Genomic DNA, 16,508 nt, shown 5'->3' on the forward strand with positions numbered 1-16,508 from the left:
ACAGAATTAGATTAATGGTCAACCTTCATTTATGACAGATTTTTGTCACTCTTCCCTGGAAGGCTTTCTTTTATATAATCCATTTGTTTGTTTCGTTATTAATAAAACAAATACTTGTAACCTAATAACCCAACTGTTTTTGTTTTTTTCCCCTCGTTCTTACTTTTTTATCTCCTTCTGAAAATTGGCTCATGTCTACGTTGTGCCTTCTCACCCTCTATTCCATATCTAACTCTTTCATCTCTTCTATCTTCTCGTTTCTTTGGGTGGCTTTCGCATAGTTGTTTTCTTATCTCACTTCCAGTGCATTAATTCTCTATTTGCTGAGTCTAATCTCTTGCTTTACCAAACCATTAGCATTTTTTACTTCAATTTATTATATATTTTTTCTAGAAGTCTGTTCATTTTCTTTCATGTACTTAATCATTTTATTGTCTCATTATCATCACTCTTCTTAAGACTCGTAATTTTGTAAACAATATAAATTCTATTTTACAATCAGTGTCTGCTGTTTTTCACGTATGAAACCTTTGACAGCCTGATTCTTCTGTCCTTAAATCCTGATGTTTTGCCCTTGGTGCCTTTTGTTGGCGTTTCTTGTGATCTCCTTTAAAAAGTGTTCCTCATTTTCTCAGCTTTGCCAGTAGGAATTGTTGGAGGCCTAGGTTAAAGTTGTGGGTCCCCTCAGAGAGGGTTTGCATATGCTTCTGCCAGTTGCCTGGTGGTACTATCCATCTGGAAATCACTTTAAATTCAATTCTCCACTTGAACTTCAATTTTAACATTCAGGTAACAACAAATTTACATGAGAGCTTGATGCTGACTATGATTCCTCATGGGCAAATTTATTTTCCTTCAGCCTAACGTCAAAGTAAATGCAGGCTGTTTTATATTCTGTTCCCTTCTGCTCTGTAGCCTTATTTATCATTCACCTCAGCGCGGAGAGTACAGCCCACTGTCAGGCAGGCTTCGCAGACATCTCCCATCAGAACCCCATGCGTTATGTTCTACCTCTGATCCTTAGGACGACCATATGTCATTCCAGACAATTTTAAGAATACAAGTGGGTGCTGTTAATAATTGCCCCCAGGGCAACAGGCATTAGCTAGTCCCGTTCTGGCTAAACCAAGATATTCGTTCATCCTGGTCTTGCCCACATAGCTGTCGAAACTTTGGCTCAAAAGCACAAGGATTTTGCGGATACAATTTGGAAAATTGCTGCTTTTGCTGCCCACCTTCATATGTATTTTTCCCCCCTTTTGTGGAGTCTTTGGTTTCTTATCAATTCCATGAGCATTTTCATAGGTGTTTAATGAAATGTTCTATTTATCCATTTTCATTGTTTTTGATTGGAAGTCTGTGCAGTAGATTTAATCTAGACCGTTACCAGATATAGAAGCCTTTTGCCTCATCTTCAAAGGCGATACAAAGACTCAATTTAAGCATACATTTTTCATATGCAGAAATTGGTCAAGTAAGAATTGGGATTAAAAAGCCAGTATATCTCATTCTAAAGGAGGCTCATTTTTGTGGTTGTTCTGTCTAGCACACCTCATAGCATATTGCCAGGAGCCGAACACAAATAAATGGGACCATGTATTAGAGGAGGTAATAACCCCACCGGGGAGAAAAAGAACCCATGGACGAAGAAGAGTGGTAATCCAAATCCTACAGGATAAAGTGCCCCACGTGGATCACGGATGCAAAAAGGAAGTTGTAGGACAGGCCATCCGGGGCTGGGCAGTGGGAGAAAGATGCAGAAAAAGCTGAAATGAAGTAGTCTTTTTGCAAATGGTTAAAATTTGAACAGGGACTTTAACATTGGCCTTGTTTCAATTCTTTAATATAAATAATAATCTGGTTTGCCCCCAAATTTAAAGGGAAAAAATAAGCATTATAATTTAAACATTGAGGTGGACTCAGAAAATATTTTGCAAGAAGGAGCACGTTTGTTATTTGATACAGGGAGCATGGTGTGTGGGTTATGTGGGCAGATTTTTCTCCTGGCTTTCATGGGGTAAGATTCAGATGTTTGTAATGTTGCCTTTGAAAATGGGATAATGCTAAGTATGTAATACCCAATACTGGCGTATTGTTCATCTCCTAAATGGATTAAACAGGTAAGCAGGCACTTAACCAAGTACAATTAGGAGCCTAGGGTATTTCTGTGAGTTTGCCATTTGGAATACATTGTAGGGTTCTCGGTGAGAGGGATTTAGATAATTATGTGTGTTCCCGAAATGCTTCCTTTAGATTGAGTTCTTTAGAATATAGCTACTATGGAGTAATGATAAACTATACTGGCAAAAAGAACCAAGCAACATGCCTCTGAGTTTTGGTAAGTAGATGCAGCATAACATAAATTCGCAACCTAAAAGGCACATGTGGATAATGCAGCTGCTGTGCAATATTGTAGCATCTCTGCGAGGACTTGTTTGTTGCTTGTTTATTACTAAGGGTTCTGTGTCTATGGTAGAGCACAGTGTTTTGCACATAGTAAAGGCTCAAAAGATGCTGGTGTTATTTTACAAAATAGAAGTTAAAACTGATACGGTAGCCCTAAATATGTAGGCCATACATCCCTCTATACCATAAATACCTACGTTCAACAAGCAAAGATCTGAATTGAATACAAAATATTCTATGCATCTATATTTCATTTTTGAAGTGTTTGTGGAAGGTATTGTTATTAATTCAAAAAACATCATTGAGAAACATTAATGTGGTATTTATCAAACATTTCCAGGAAGAAAAACAACGGGCTCAGGCAATGGACATGTTTCTAAATCATGAAAAACGAATTATATGCTATTATGGAAGCATATAAAATTACTCCTACATCATATAATATGTGATCATAGAGATAAAATAAAAATAAGGAAATAGAGCAACGCCTAAAAACTCAGTGCTTTAGGTGAACTTTAAAAAACCCTCTTTTCCTAACCCTACTTTCCGAACACCTCTGAAATGCAAAACAAAAACCCGAGGATACTTATCTACACTGAAATCAAGAATAACTCTCACATCATACTACCAGCCTCAAAGAGGTTCTACTAGATATAAGTTAGGATAAATTAAAAGAAGATGCCAAGACTACTCTTAATTCCCCAGTTCAAAGTGCGTTTCAACTTGGAGGCAGTTTGTGGCGGGCATTTGGAATATACCCTCTAATAACCCCCTGCCTAATCCCTCTAAGAGCTCGATTTTTGCTCCTTGAATGGTCATTCCTTTAGAACCTCCTGGTCTGTTTCCAGGATGTCTCTGGGACTATTAACTATAGGTTTTAAAAAGTTTTTTCTTACGCTCCCTGTGGTGTTTCTGTTTCCCAGAGTGCTTTTTCCCCACTTGTTTGTTTTAGAGTCTCGGATTCCTGCCATCGGCTTTCCTCAGTGTCCTCGGTGGCAGTCCACTTATTCTGGAGAGCAAGACACTAGTAAGCTAAGTTGAAAAGGCAGGACGACTAGAGGGCGTCCACTGTTGGTATGTAGAATATTCCCTCCTCTCGTGTAAGTCAGCACAGTATCGCGGTTCTGCAGGAGGGCCCTGAAGTTTGACTGGGCTTGTGAAGAAAACGGTGCTGTGTAAGTTGTATCTGTTATTGCCATATTTTCCATTGCCTGGAGGAGAGTTTGCCAATATTCGGCTAGGAAATGTATGCATGAGCTGCCAGTGTTGTCAGAGCCAAATGTCCCCACCCAGTACCTAGGACCTCACTTTTACTCTGCCTTTAACTCTGTCTGTTGTCCTCAAGTCAGGGGTCCATCTGGCTCAAACGCCCCAGAAAGAAAAGCTTAGAATTTTGTTGGTGTGGGAAAGGGGCAGTCTTTGGCTTGCACAGGACACAAGTGAATGTCTAGGAATGTGATTGTTTCTTATTCAGGCTTTAAATCAAACCTCCTATCGTCAGTCCCACTTATAACCCTCTTCAGAAGTAGCTGGCCATTCTAATTCCCGAGCATTTGCAGCGAAGCAGCATACATTACCTTGCCTCTGGATTTCCTCCACTACCAGCTGAGGTTTCATTCGGTTTCACCATTCGTCCGCCTTCTTCGGTTGCCAAATTTTCAATGTCTTCGTAGTTATATTCCCATTGTCATTTTAGGGAAGGATGTAGTGGTTAAACTGCCACGTTACATTGAAGTCTCTCCCGTATTTTAGAAGGAAGGGCCAATAGCAAAAGCACTAGTGGGAAAGGCAGGGAGTATTTCTCATGAGATCTACTCCCTCAGCCTGGAGAGGTCACAGTGGAACACGCTGTTAACAAAGACAAGACTGGACAAAATACACGAATCCAGTGTTTTTGGGCTCCAGACAAGAGGCAGAGCAACACTGTGGGCCCACAATGGCCCCAGCTCCCTGTCTAGGCGTTTCTTGACCGTGGAGCAGAGAACTGGGGTCACAGCAGAGCATAGGGGTCCCCCTGAGTTGAGGAGGCAGAGGTCAGAGTTTGACGTGGCTGACATGTGTAAAACTTGGACCAACGATGAAGGAATCGTGGGGAGGGAAGGGCAGAAACACATGGAGATTCCCTGTGAGTCCTGAGTTTGCAGATTAATCAAAAAGGCCTGTCACGGCATCAGAGATACCAGTGGGCAAGCAGTGCTAGGGGACTTCGGAGTTCCAGCGCATCTAGACAGGAAAACCTCATTAACATCCCAGGGCCTCTTCTTGTCCACACAGCAGAAAGCTGCCTGAGGGGTAAAGGGCATGCCCTAGAGTAAAGTCTCTTCTGGATGCGCTTTGAAAAAACCAAACCAAACCAAACCAAACCAAAAACCGAGTCTGGGTAAGACCACAGGAGAAACAGAATTTGGTGATTGAGTACACTACCTTGGAAGAGCTTGGAAAATGCCTTGGGCTTTTCACAAATCTGTTCTTAAGAAACAGTAAATAGTAAAACCATGTCAACGCAATTTCATGGTAAGCAAGAAATCGATGTGTGTACTAGAGAAAAAGGCGACAATCCTCAAGAACAATAATAGAATCTAGAGTCACCACAACGGTTTATTTACAATATCCAGTATTCAGTAAAAAACAAAAAAACAAAAAAACAAAAAAACCCCAGAAAAATGTGTCCCACCTCCAAGAAAAGAAAAGCAATTAAAAAATGACCCCAGGGTCACCTTACACTATGATTGTTACTTTAGCCAGTGTTCTTCGAGAAGCAGCTGTTGGAAGCTGCATACTAGCCGTCCAAAAATGCCCTCTTCCCAGTCCTGAGAACCTGTGAATAGGTTACATTACAGAGTGAAAGGTACTTTGCAGATGTGATTAAATTATGGATTTTGAGATGAGGGAATTATCCTGGATTGTCTGGGTAGGCCCCAAGTAATTGCAAGAGCTTCGATAAAAGGAAGACAGGAGAATCAGGCAGAGAGAGGAGGTCTTTAGTTAGAAGCACAGGTCAGAGGTTTGAAAATGCTGTAGCACTGGCTTTGAAGATGGAAGGCAGCTCATGGAAGCTGGAAAATACAAAGAAATTACTTCTCTCGAGCCTCCAGAAGTAAGGGAGGGCTGCCAACTCCTTGATGTCAGTGTGGTGAAACTGCTTTCAGATTTCTAGCCTCTGAGAGAAAATAAGTCTGTGGCATTTTAAGCTATTAAATTTGTGGTAATCTGGGATAGCATCCAGAGAAAAGTAATACAAACAAGATGCTGGGTTTAATAGACAAAGATGTTAAAACAGCAATGTAAATATTTCTAAAGCGTTAAAGAAAAATATGATTAATATAGTGAATGAGAGAATTTTAGAAGAGAAGTGAGATTAAGTGGAAAACTAAAATAAATGAAATAAAAACTCAGAGAAGCCTTACTGATTCTTTCATACACAATTTCTGTCATTGCATCAAAAATTAGTAGACATACACCCTGGCTGGTGTGGCTCACCGGATTGAGTGCTGACCTGTGAACTGAAAGGTCACCGGTTCAAGTCCTAGTCAGGACACATGCCTGGGTTGCTGGCCAGACCTCCCTTGGGAGCCTGAGAGAGGCAATCTCTCACACCTTGATGTTTCTCTCTCTTCCTCCCTTCCCCTCTCTCTAAAAGTAAATAAAATGTTTTTAAAAAATTAGTGGACATGCAAGGAGACAGGATCACATGACCAGCAAACATGAAGAAAATCGCAGGCAATAGAAGCTGACCCAAAGGTAACCCAGATGTTGACATGGAAAGATAAGGACTGTAAAAGAACTGTGATTATTCAATTCTAAAAAATGTGAAGAAAGATAGACAAAAATAGATGAAAAGACAAATTCACTGAAATGGTAGAATCGATGAGGAGAACCCAATGTACATTCTATAAACGATAAAAATATGTCCGACATTAGGAATACAGTGGGTGGGTTTTACAGCAAATTGCATATACATATATGGCAGGATTAATGAAAAACAGCTCGACAGAAAATATTGAGTGCTGAAGGGAAAAGAAAATTTAAAAAACAGATCACTGCATGTTACAATTTAGTTTCTTCCTGGAGCTCAGTTGCGGAAAGGGCCCTCAACCTTCAGGCATTTTTCCACGGCTGGCCTTGCATCATTTGGTATCACCTGAGTTCCTTGTATCATGTCAGGTAGACACTATCAAATGGTGTTGCTGGGTAGAATTTAAGAATAAAATTAGAACAGGAAGTGATGTTTAGCCGCAAGTGCTCCACGGTTGTGTAGTTATTCAAGTCTCGCATTACCCTTTCTCAGAGGCTCTGGGGGTGAAACCAAGAGGCCCGCACTGGTCCAGGAGGACACACCCAGGCCCTGAGGTGGGCTTGGAGGACGCAGCTGTCAGACAAGCTCCGCGGGTGGCCTCTGCCCCAGGGGCATGGGTCTAATGCCAGGGATCCTACGTAGGCTTAGCTGTTAATCCCAGAGAGTTCAAGAACAAAAATTTGGCCCATGTGGAAAGGCAATTCTGTCAACACTTACACCCCCCTGGAGGAAGCAGTGGAGAAGCAGCTCCCAGGTCTTTCCCATCCCTCCCCTGCGCCTTCCGGAAGCAGGAGGATCACCATCCGATCAGTGTTAGCCATCTTCAGAGTGGAAGGGGGAATGGTAGTGGATGAGTCACGGATCTGTACAGAAAAGCCATAACTAACAAAAGCAGAGGAGTGTTAGAATGTCCAAATCACCATCGCGAGAGCCCTAGAAGATTGAGACAACGAAAAGCCTGACTGATAAACGGGGAAGGCAACGGAGGCTGGAGAACGCTCTGATCAAAGGATCAGGCTGATGCGTCCTGCACCCCTGCTCAGCCACTAAATGGAGGGTAGTCAGACACTGCACACTCCTCGGGTGGTTTAGAGCTTCTGAAAAATGAAAGAGAGGAGGAGGGAGGAAGGGAGGAAGGAAGGCAAAAAGGAAGGAATCTGCATCTAACCAGCTTCTAGCTCTACCTTCCAATTTACAGCAAATAAAGGTACGGAGGATCACAATAAACAGCACATGGAATTCAAACCCACAATGTGGAAAATTACACAAGACATACAACTTGATTCCTCCACTAAAAAAAATGGCAATAACTACAGGGAGGCAGAACTCTGATAGATTACAAGCAACTTAACAGACATGGAAAGTATAGGCTTTATTTGGACCTTGATTTCAAAAAACCAACTGTGAAAAGACACTTTTGAGGTAACCAAGGGAATAGAAATATAGATTAAGTATTAAATACTATTAAGAATTTATTTTGTTTTGGTTTTGTGTGCTTCGAAAGAGATCGATGCTGCAGCATTTATAGGTGAAACCATTATGTCTTCTAAGGTTTGGTTTGAAACACTTTAAAGGGGAAAAGATGGGAAGGGAAGACGAAAACACAAAGCTGTGGTGTTGGTTACGGGTGACCTGAGGCACAGGTACGTGAGGTCATTTTGCTGCTCTCTCTAATTTTGTGAGTCTTTGAAAATTTCCATGATACTAAGTTAAAAACAAAGCGAAGGGGCTACTGTGTCTCCAAAGTTCAGAAAGTGCTTTTCTGGATTCCCTGCACTCAGATGCAGTGAGCTTGAACTTGAGCTTCAGTCCTTATGTGGAGAGCAGACGACGCAGGCAGCTTCCTCTCTGGCAGACAGTCAGAGCTCTGCCTTTTGTTCTTATACTTGGTCCGTCTACAACTGGGTATATGAATCAAGGTCGTGTGGGCCCCATTCTAGCCTTGGAAGTATCATCAATCTCTTTTTTGGCCTCAGTTCCAAACTGCATCCTCCAGCACAATTAGCCCTGAACTCTTTACTTTGAAAAATAAAACTGACCCTTTGAATCCAATTTAGCTTGGATGTATGTGATCATCTTCTGTCAGCAGAACCCTGAAGGGCGCACCGTCATCTGAACCTGACCCATAACTGCAGGGAGCAAGCCAGATGAGAAGACATAACACGACAGCTGAATGGAGAGAAGGTATTTTGAGGATAAGGGAAAATTGTACATGTTCCCAAGCTAAGGTCAGTTATCCAGGGTAAGGGAAATTTAAAAATGTCAAGAGAGTGGGAGTGAGTGTCAGGGGAGGTCCCTAAGCAAGGTGAACAAGGACCAAGGACCGAGTGGAAGAGTTGGTATCAGAAAGAGAGATGATTTATTGTTTTTGCAAACTGGTAGAAAGAAGGAAATGGATAAAAGAAGCTGCAGAGACAAGTTGAGATAGACATGAAAGAGACTGAAGTGAATTTTGTTGGGTGGGTGAAATCTTCGGAGTAAGAAGAGAGAGAGAGAGAGGAGGGGGTCACTCCCTGGGCTAGAACCACGACAGCAGCAGTATGAAGGCTCATGTGGCACCACTTTGGTGATGGCCCAGGAGCTGGGCTGGGTGTTAGGGAGAGGGGAGAGGAGCTACCCAGCTTTCAGGTCCAAATGGACCCTTGAATGCTACTCCATGCAGCATAGCCCTGCGGACAGGCATGTCTGGCTCTCTGGTGAAGTGGTTCCCTCCATGTGCTATGGCAAGGCCCAGAAGAGAAGATGGCTCAGAAGGTGATGGGTGGAGAGAATGTTGTCATCCAGAAAAGTTCACGTATAGAGCCATCGAATGTCCTCCTTCTTCCCCAGCACCCCTGGCCGAGGGTCCTGGAGAACGTCCTTCATCAGGTCTAAGCCAGATGTAACTGTTCGGGAAGAACCTGAAAATCCCAGAGTTCCTGTGATATTCTGTCTTCTGCTCCAGTCATCTACTCGGCTCTATTCTGCAAATGATTCTTAGAATTGGTTTTGTTCTCTAAGCATGGAGAACATAAGCTTCATGCAAATATAATTATGGCAAAGCTGCATTTTCTCAGAAAAATATTACCAGCCTATTCAATGATTTTAAAATTAGTTTATTAATTATATCAACACATTTGCTAGGGTTTTAAATGTTCAGACTAGGCATTTTCTCAGATATTTACACAGCGATAATTAAGCACACACACAATTCAAAAATAGCTTTTGCTATTATAATAGAAGTCATATTTTCATGATAGTCACACAAGAGAAAGGTATGTAAAGAGAATTAGTGTTTCCTGGGATATTTTCCCACAGAGACAAGTCAAATACATGTTAGATTTTATTGAACACCCAATATACATATATTTAAAAGTACCTCTATTCCCCAAAAGTGCCCCCTCCGTCCTCAGGACTCATTGATAATAACAAATACAACTTGATAATTTTTACAACTTCAATTACAACTTGGAGAATGATCTACAACAATACAGATATAAAACCCCAGATGTCTTCCAGCTATTCGTTTCAGCTGTTTACATTGACACCTTTGAATTATCCCAAGTGTCTGGTACTGATTTGCTTTAATCTGCCAAACTAGCTGCAACCTAGTGACAAATATCGTTTAATAACCTCTAAGTGAAGTTTGAAAAAAAATGTTTAAAAATACAAAATGTAAAAAAAAAAGAATATTGAAAAAGATATAAATAATGCCTTGAGTAGTCAGGCGGTTCCATACAAATAGGCCCCAGCAGGAAGGAGTATGAAACCAGGAGTGAAAACTTGCCTTTCTCCTGTCTTGGCGCTCACTCACTGAAGTGCCCTGGGCGTGTGTTCTCCGTCATGGCCCGGAGTTCCAACAGTTCCCATTTTACATTTTAATCCTTGGCTAATACGTATGTATCCCATTCATATACCTACCCAAGGGAGGCTCTTTGATAAATGGGGTGCAAATGACTCTTGGCAGTTCTGCCCTGGCTTTGATACATAATTACCTGAAAACACACTATTCCCTGAGAGTTCCATTGAGGGAGATAGTCTGGACTTCTTAGAAACTACTGGGAAAGTATCAGCAGGCCTTTCTCTTTGGTCAAGGGTTGTTTGAGTAACTGATTTTCTTTGCCTGCTCTGGGTCCCTACTTGCTTTGCATCTCACCATGGAGCAGATGGCCTGCTGAAAGTTGTCGTTGACCACCACGTACAGGAACAGGTTGCCACAGGTGTTCAGGGCGGCCAGCGGTCTCGAAACGATGTAAGCTTCGTGGATCTGATTCTCAACAGAGCAGCTGATGGAAAGCAGGCGAGACTCAATCCGAATGACCCTCAAAATGTGGAAGGGTAAAAAACATACATAAAATACAACAAGCAGCAGGATGGCCAGCCTCCGAGCTTTCTGCTTTAAGCTGCTGTGAGTTCGAGGCCCGCGAGTCAGGGTGTAGATAATCATCGTGTAGCAAAGAGTCACGATCACCAGGGGAAGGCAGAAAGCAGTTGCAGTCAAAATGAGGTTGTACCATTTGATAGTAGTGAGGTCGTCTGAACTGGTGAGGTCAAGGCAGGCGGAGCTATTGGTCCTGGTGGTTGATGTGATCAGGAAGGTCATGGGAATGACCGCCACCAGGGAAATGACCCACACCGCAGCACAGGCCACCACGGCCCATCGAGGTTTGTGCACGCAAAAGCAGCTCATTGGGTGACTGATCACAAAGTAACGGAAGACACTGAAGCAGGTCAAGAAGAGGATGCTGCTGTACAGGTTGAAATGGAAACCGAAGCGGATGAACTTGCACATGAACTTGCCGAAGATCCAGTTTTCGCCACTGGCATAGTAATGGATGAGGAAAGGGAGGCTGGTGAGATAGAGCAGGTCTGTGCAGGCGAGGTTCAGCATGATGACGGTGCTGCTCTTCCAGGGCCGCATTTTGAAAACGTACGTGGAAATTGCCACTGCGTTCCCCGGGAAGCCCACCAGGAAGATGATGCTGTAAATAGCAGGGAGGTAGTGCCTCTTGAAGGGGATTTTCTCATCAGTGCAATTTCCAAAAGCAGCGCCATAATTGGGGAAATCAGACACATTTGCAAAATTGTCTAGTGGCTCATTCATGGTTGTCTCCTTTCATCTTGCAAGAAATCCAGAGAGCTCGGTCTGGCAATGTGAATTGACTGAGAAGTAACTCGCTGATAAAAGAAAATAAAAAACATTAACGATAGTGTAAGGGAAACAATGATCCACTTTTAAAGGAAAATTGCTATTTTTTTTTCTCTTTCATCTCCAAACAGGTTCTGTGGAGAAGAGATTGAATTTCTAAGAAAATGGCTATGAGGCAAGTTATTAAAGACATCTAATAATAATAACACAAAGGTTAAGTTACAGTGAGACTTAAAATGAAGGAGTGGAAAAATAATCCACGTGGAGCTGTGGAAAACAATTTGACAAGGACGCCTTTTGGTCAAGTCCTAGGGTATCGCCATGAGAGATTTAACAGCAAAACCCACCACGATTCAAGTTCGAGGCACTTGACCTCTTTACTTGAGAAAACACTGAGAAGTATTTCTTATTGTCCCCCTTTCACTGAAGACTAAGACGGAGGGAAGGAGGTTATGCAACCTGTCCCTGGTAACAGCTCCAGTGGCATGGCTGGGACCCCAACCCATGCTTGTCTGAGTTAGATGCTGCGCTCCTTCCACCTTACCTCACTGTGCTGCCTCTTCGTGTGGATTATCCTAAAAAAAGAAAAAAACATTGAACAGGATGTGAAAAGGCATGAAAGGACTGAATAGTGGGAATTTTTTTAATGTAGATTTCATGCATTTAGCCATTATATGTATGGTAGATTTCATTTCAAATTTCAACGCTTCCAACTTGTTCATGTGTGTGTGTCAGGCAGTGGGAGCAGAGGGGGGGAGGGGCAGCAGTATCATGCAGCACCAAGAGCTTGGGCTCTGTCCCCAGCTGGCCTGACCTTGGTTTTCAGTGTGGCTGCTGGGCAGCTGTGTATCCCTAAGCAAGTTGTTTAGTTCTCCAGGGCTGGGAAGAGTGGAATTTGTATTTCCTTCTTCTTGCTTATCATGTCTTTCTAAAATATTGAGAGTGAATTTCTGCAATGAGGAAAGCATGAAGATTATACAAAAGAAGAATTACTTACAATTAGCTTATTATTTGAATGTAAATAGCTGTTGGTAAAATGCAGCCACTGACACATTTATGGAGTACCCACTGTGTGTGACCTGGGCACTCTGCCAGGTCCTAGAGATACAGGATGAACAACACACACAGGTGGACAAGCCACTGTCACAGTCTACTGGGGCAGGGGGTGGACGTGGAAATAATTATAACACAATATAAGCCTACCTCATGGAACCGTCTCTCTCTCTCTCTCTCTCTCTCTGTATATATATGTATGTATATATGTATATATGTATATATATATGTATCTCTGTGTGTATATATATGTATATATATATATAAAGAAAAATACTTGGACACTACTGGACACATAGTAAGTGCTCAACAAATATTATGTAGTTGTTAATCACTAAGTTCTTTAATAGATGACTGTTACAAGTCTACTGAGATCACAAAGAAGGAAGGAACAAGCTACCTGGAGAATAACAGAGGGTGAGGGCACTAAAGGTAGGTCCCCGAAGAGGGGACATGTGAGCTGACATGAGCGACAGGATGGAAAAGTAATTTTCCTTGACTTTCTAGTCAAGGAAACTGCATGTTCAAAGTCACTGAAATATGAGAGTTGAGGAGTCCAGGGGAGTTCTAGCAGCTCAGCATAGCTGCTGTAGTAGGGGACATTGGCCAATGAGGCCGGAAAGAAAGAAATAGCTAAGAATAAAAATAATAGTGCATCCCGTGTACAAAGCACTTCTTAAGTGTTTTAATATGTAAATTCACCTAATCCTCACAGCAGCCTAATGAGGGAGTACCCCAATTACCCCCATTTTACAGACGAGGACACTTAGGCACAGAGAAAGCAATGACTTGCTCAAGGTCACACTGCTAGTTAGCAGCGAACCAAGAGAGAGTGGGGCAGTCTGTCTGCAGCGCCGGGCGGCCTCTCACCGTGAGTAGGCACGAGGGAAAGAGGCGCTCTACAATAGCAAAGATGAAGTAGACCTTATCCCAGAAGAGCTCCGGGAATCAAACCTTTAAACCGTATGATCCAGGGCTCAAATGTCATGAATAGTGGCACCTACCTCCTTGGGTAGAGAGAAGACTAAAATGAGTTAATATACCTTAACTGTTTTGAAGGGTGCCTGGCACATAGCAAGTGCCCTATGAGTGCCTGCCATCGTTGCCACTGTTACTTGGTACCAAAATCTACATTCTCAAACTTTTCCTCAGCGTTCTACAGACGTATATTTCAGACTGGCCCAACCTAACAAGTCTGAAATTAGTAGATTCCTTCGCTGTTGTGTGGTATTGATTATACCCTTCCAGCTCTCGCTTAGGATGCATCTCAGAAAGCATTCAAACACTTATTACTTTTCTTCTGAATGAATTGGGAAAACCAGTAGCCCAGGATATGAAACTTGCCCCTGGGCAGCAGCGAGGGCCCTCACAGGAGAGGCCGGTGCTCCCTGGGGGCAGGGGTTACCCACCGAAAGTGAATGTTTCTCTCCTCGTCAAGTTCACTGACGTGGAGCAGCGATGCTACTCACGGACCTGGCACCTACACAGCAAAGACATGGTAGGAGTCAGGCACCGCTGGGCAGCGGGGCTGCTGCGAGGCCAGGAAACCACAGTGAGTAGCGTTCCCCTGGGCCAAAGCCGAGGGAAACGGGCTCTCCAGTGCACAGTGCTTATCTGTGAACTCCTTGAAAGCAGAAACGTGAAGTCACCTTGTACCCAGGGGCCCGCCACAGTAAATACTAGGTGCTGAACACCTAAAAGAACAAAGAGTAACCTTAACAAAATGGAGCTTGTGCTGAAGGGCTAGTGAAGCAGCAACTATTATTCAAAAAAAGAAAGTTTGGTCCTTTAACGACTTTTAAAGTAAGGAGCAAAATTAATTTCTGCCATTGCCAAATAAACCCCTGCCATGTTATGGGGCCATTTTAAACAGTAATCCTATCAGGAAAAGACAGGTTGTAGGTAGAAACAGCTGCTTTGTTATTCAAAAGACAACAGTTAAGCTTGGGATTTCATAAAACTGACTGACCAATTGTAAGGGAGGAGGGACTAAGAAATTTAACCCCGGTCCCATAGAGCTCACCGAGAGAAAGGTTTGAGTTTACAAAATACGTGTGAAGTTAAGAACAGACAGAAAGTGTTCTGGGCTGCTAGCCGAGTACAGTGAGGCAGCTTCTTTCCTCAACAGCCCCAGGCCCTGTGCGAATCACCGCTCCCACCCAGAGAGCTGAGGTCCACAAAGGACTCGCTTACATTCAAAGGACATTAAAGAGGAACGTGGTGTGACCCCGATTCTGTTACATCCGTGGGACCACCCGAACCCATGGACTCTTTACAAACTGCAAATAACGATCTCTCATGCATCCACATAACCAGACATGCAATTCTGAACTACACACGATGTCACACAACAGCAAGCCCCAAAGATCTGGGGAAATTTTATAGAGGGAAAAAAATGGTGATTGTTTTACCCTGTATTTTTTACTCTGAAGTTGGGAAGAGATTGTGATCGTTGGAGGCTCCCTGCAGGGTATCCATGGTTTGGGGACACACAGCTTGAGATTCCTCATCCTAATGCCAGCTTGTCTACGAGCCTCACCCTGGGATTCCAGACTTCGGTGGAAGTAGAAGGCAGGACCAGAAAAGCTGCCAACTATTCAAGTGGTAGCGATATTCACTGCCTTACACCTATAGAGCTTTCCCGCCCATTTGGTGGGAGCAAGTAAAGTGGGATTCATGATGAACTGTGATTTTTCAAGGCTATCTGTTAACTCTGTAGTCAGCTCCTCATCTAGCAATGCCCACCCCTTGAAGCTCCCCCGACCCTACCCCCAGTTCACACCCTGGGTTTTCCTGGTGCCCATTGCGGCTGAGTACATCCATTCTCTCCTCCTTCTCCCAAGCTGCCAGTGGACCAGGGACCTATAAACTTGGAACATTGCACTTCTGAGACCTCCACTCAGAGCTCTTGGGAACTCCACTGCTGGGGTCCCATTTGGGTACCAAGAAGGAACATGGATAGGCCTTTCGTTCACAGAGATGCGTCTTAGTTTCCTCATCTGCATGTTTGTATACTAACTTGATTTCCTACTAGTGGAAAACAGACCAGTTCTTACGCCAGACAAATTTGTGAGAGTGGGTGAATGTTGTCCTGCCTGATCCCTGACACAACCCCTCCCCTCCAGTCCTCCCTGAATCCCAGCTTTCAAATAGGAATCTGCAACCCAGGCACCACAAGACTGAAGACCCCACTAAAACTTGCCAGGTTAATGGGGCTCAAAGCTATGATTTTAGCTATTTGATCTTTGGGAGAATCAAGTAAAATCTAAGGAAGCTCTCTTTAAAAATGCATGCATAGACACAAAAACGTTGCATGCACTTTGGAGGTTCAGAGACGTTCCTAACCTAGTTCACTTAATCTGTCGAAATGAAACAAGACAAGACACAAGAAAGGTTTTCTCAGTTTGCTTGTTGAGGGGTGGGGGTGGGGGCGGGGTGTTGTGGGCTAGTGTCTCTGAGCTTTGCTCCCATAAAACCCAGAATCACGCAGAGTGAGCTCAGAACGCATCCTCAGGGCAGAACCATCGGGGTGACAGATGAACTCTGTTTGTCCCCGGAGTCCCCCCACAAAGACCTCACGCTCCGTCGTGAAAAGTGGCACGGGATGAGATGACAGCCTGGAACTTCTCCATGTCCCGGTGGGACGAATCTCTCTCCATCCAAGGCCTTTCTTTTCCCCACATGCCCACCCCCTGCCTGGATGTGCAGTGCTCCTGTGCCTCCAAGAGAAGTTGAGGCCCCCTGTTCTGGCCCCCTGTCCAGCAGTAAGGACATACATACCCAGGGGCGCTGCTCCCCCCAGGCTCAGAGCGCCTGCGTCCTCACATCCACTTCAGGGCAAGTCCCCCGCACCCAGCTCCCTCTGGCCCGCGGGGTCCCGCTCCCCCATCGGGGCTCACCTGTCACCCTGGGCACTGCCTCGGTGCGCCCGGAGGGCCCGTAGGAGCGCGACTGCTCCCTGGCGGCGGGACGTCCCAGCAGAGACCCGAGCGCCGCCCCTGCCCCTCCCACCCACCCAGCCCTGCGAGCAGGCACAGCCTCTGGTCCCGCCCCAGCAACCCGCGCGCCGCGTCGTGTCCTCCCTTGCTCACTTTCCAGGCCGATGCAGGGACCACAGCTTCCACT

The 16,508-nt window shown here is 44.0% G+C and overlaps 1 protein-coding gene across 1 annotated transcript; it reads right to left on the minus strand.

The window, feature by feature from the left end:
• Window positions 1-9,330: 9,330 nt before the first annotated feature.
• OXGR1 (oxoglutarate receptor 1) lies at window positions 9,331-16,232 on the minus strand. The gene is made up of 3 exons (XM_024567600.3): window positions 16,164-16,232; window positions 11,875-11,905; window positions 9,331-11,359 (listed from the first exon to the last, which is right to left on the minus strand). The coding sequence occupies exon 3, from the start codon at window positions 11,283-11,285 to the stop codon at window positions 10,272-10,274; it is 1,014 nt and encodes a 337-aa protein (XP_024423368.1). The 5' UTR covers window positions 11,286-11,359; window positions 11,875-11,905; window positions 16,164-16,232; the 3' UTR covers window positions 9,331-10,271.
• Window positions 16,233-16,508: the final 276 nt, after the last annotated feature.

The sequence above is a fragment of the Desmodus rotundus genome, chromosome 13 (assembly GCF_022682495.2).
Source record: "Desmodus rotundus isolate HL8 chromosome 13, HLdesRot8A.1, whole genome shotgun sequence".
Taxonomy (NCBI): Eukaryota; Metazoa; Chordata; class Mammalia; order Chiroptera; family Phyllostomidae; genus Desmodus; species Desmodus rotundus.

Bases quoted from the DNA above. Each gene is read 5' to 3' on its own strand.
- OXGR1 (XM_024567600.3), bottom strand. From the start codon at position 11,285: ATGAATGAGCCACTAGACAATTTTGCAAATGTGTCTGATTTCCCCAAT.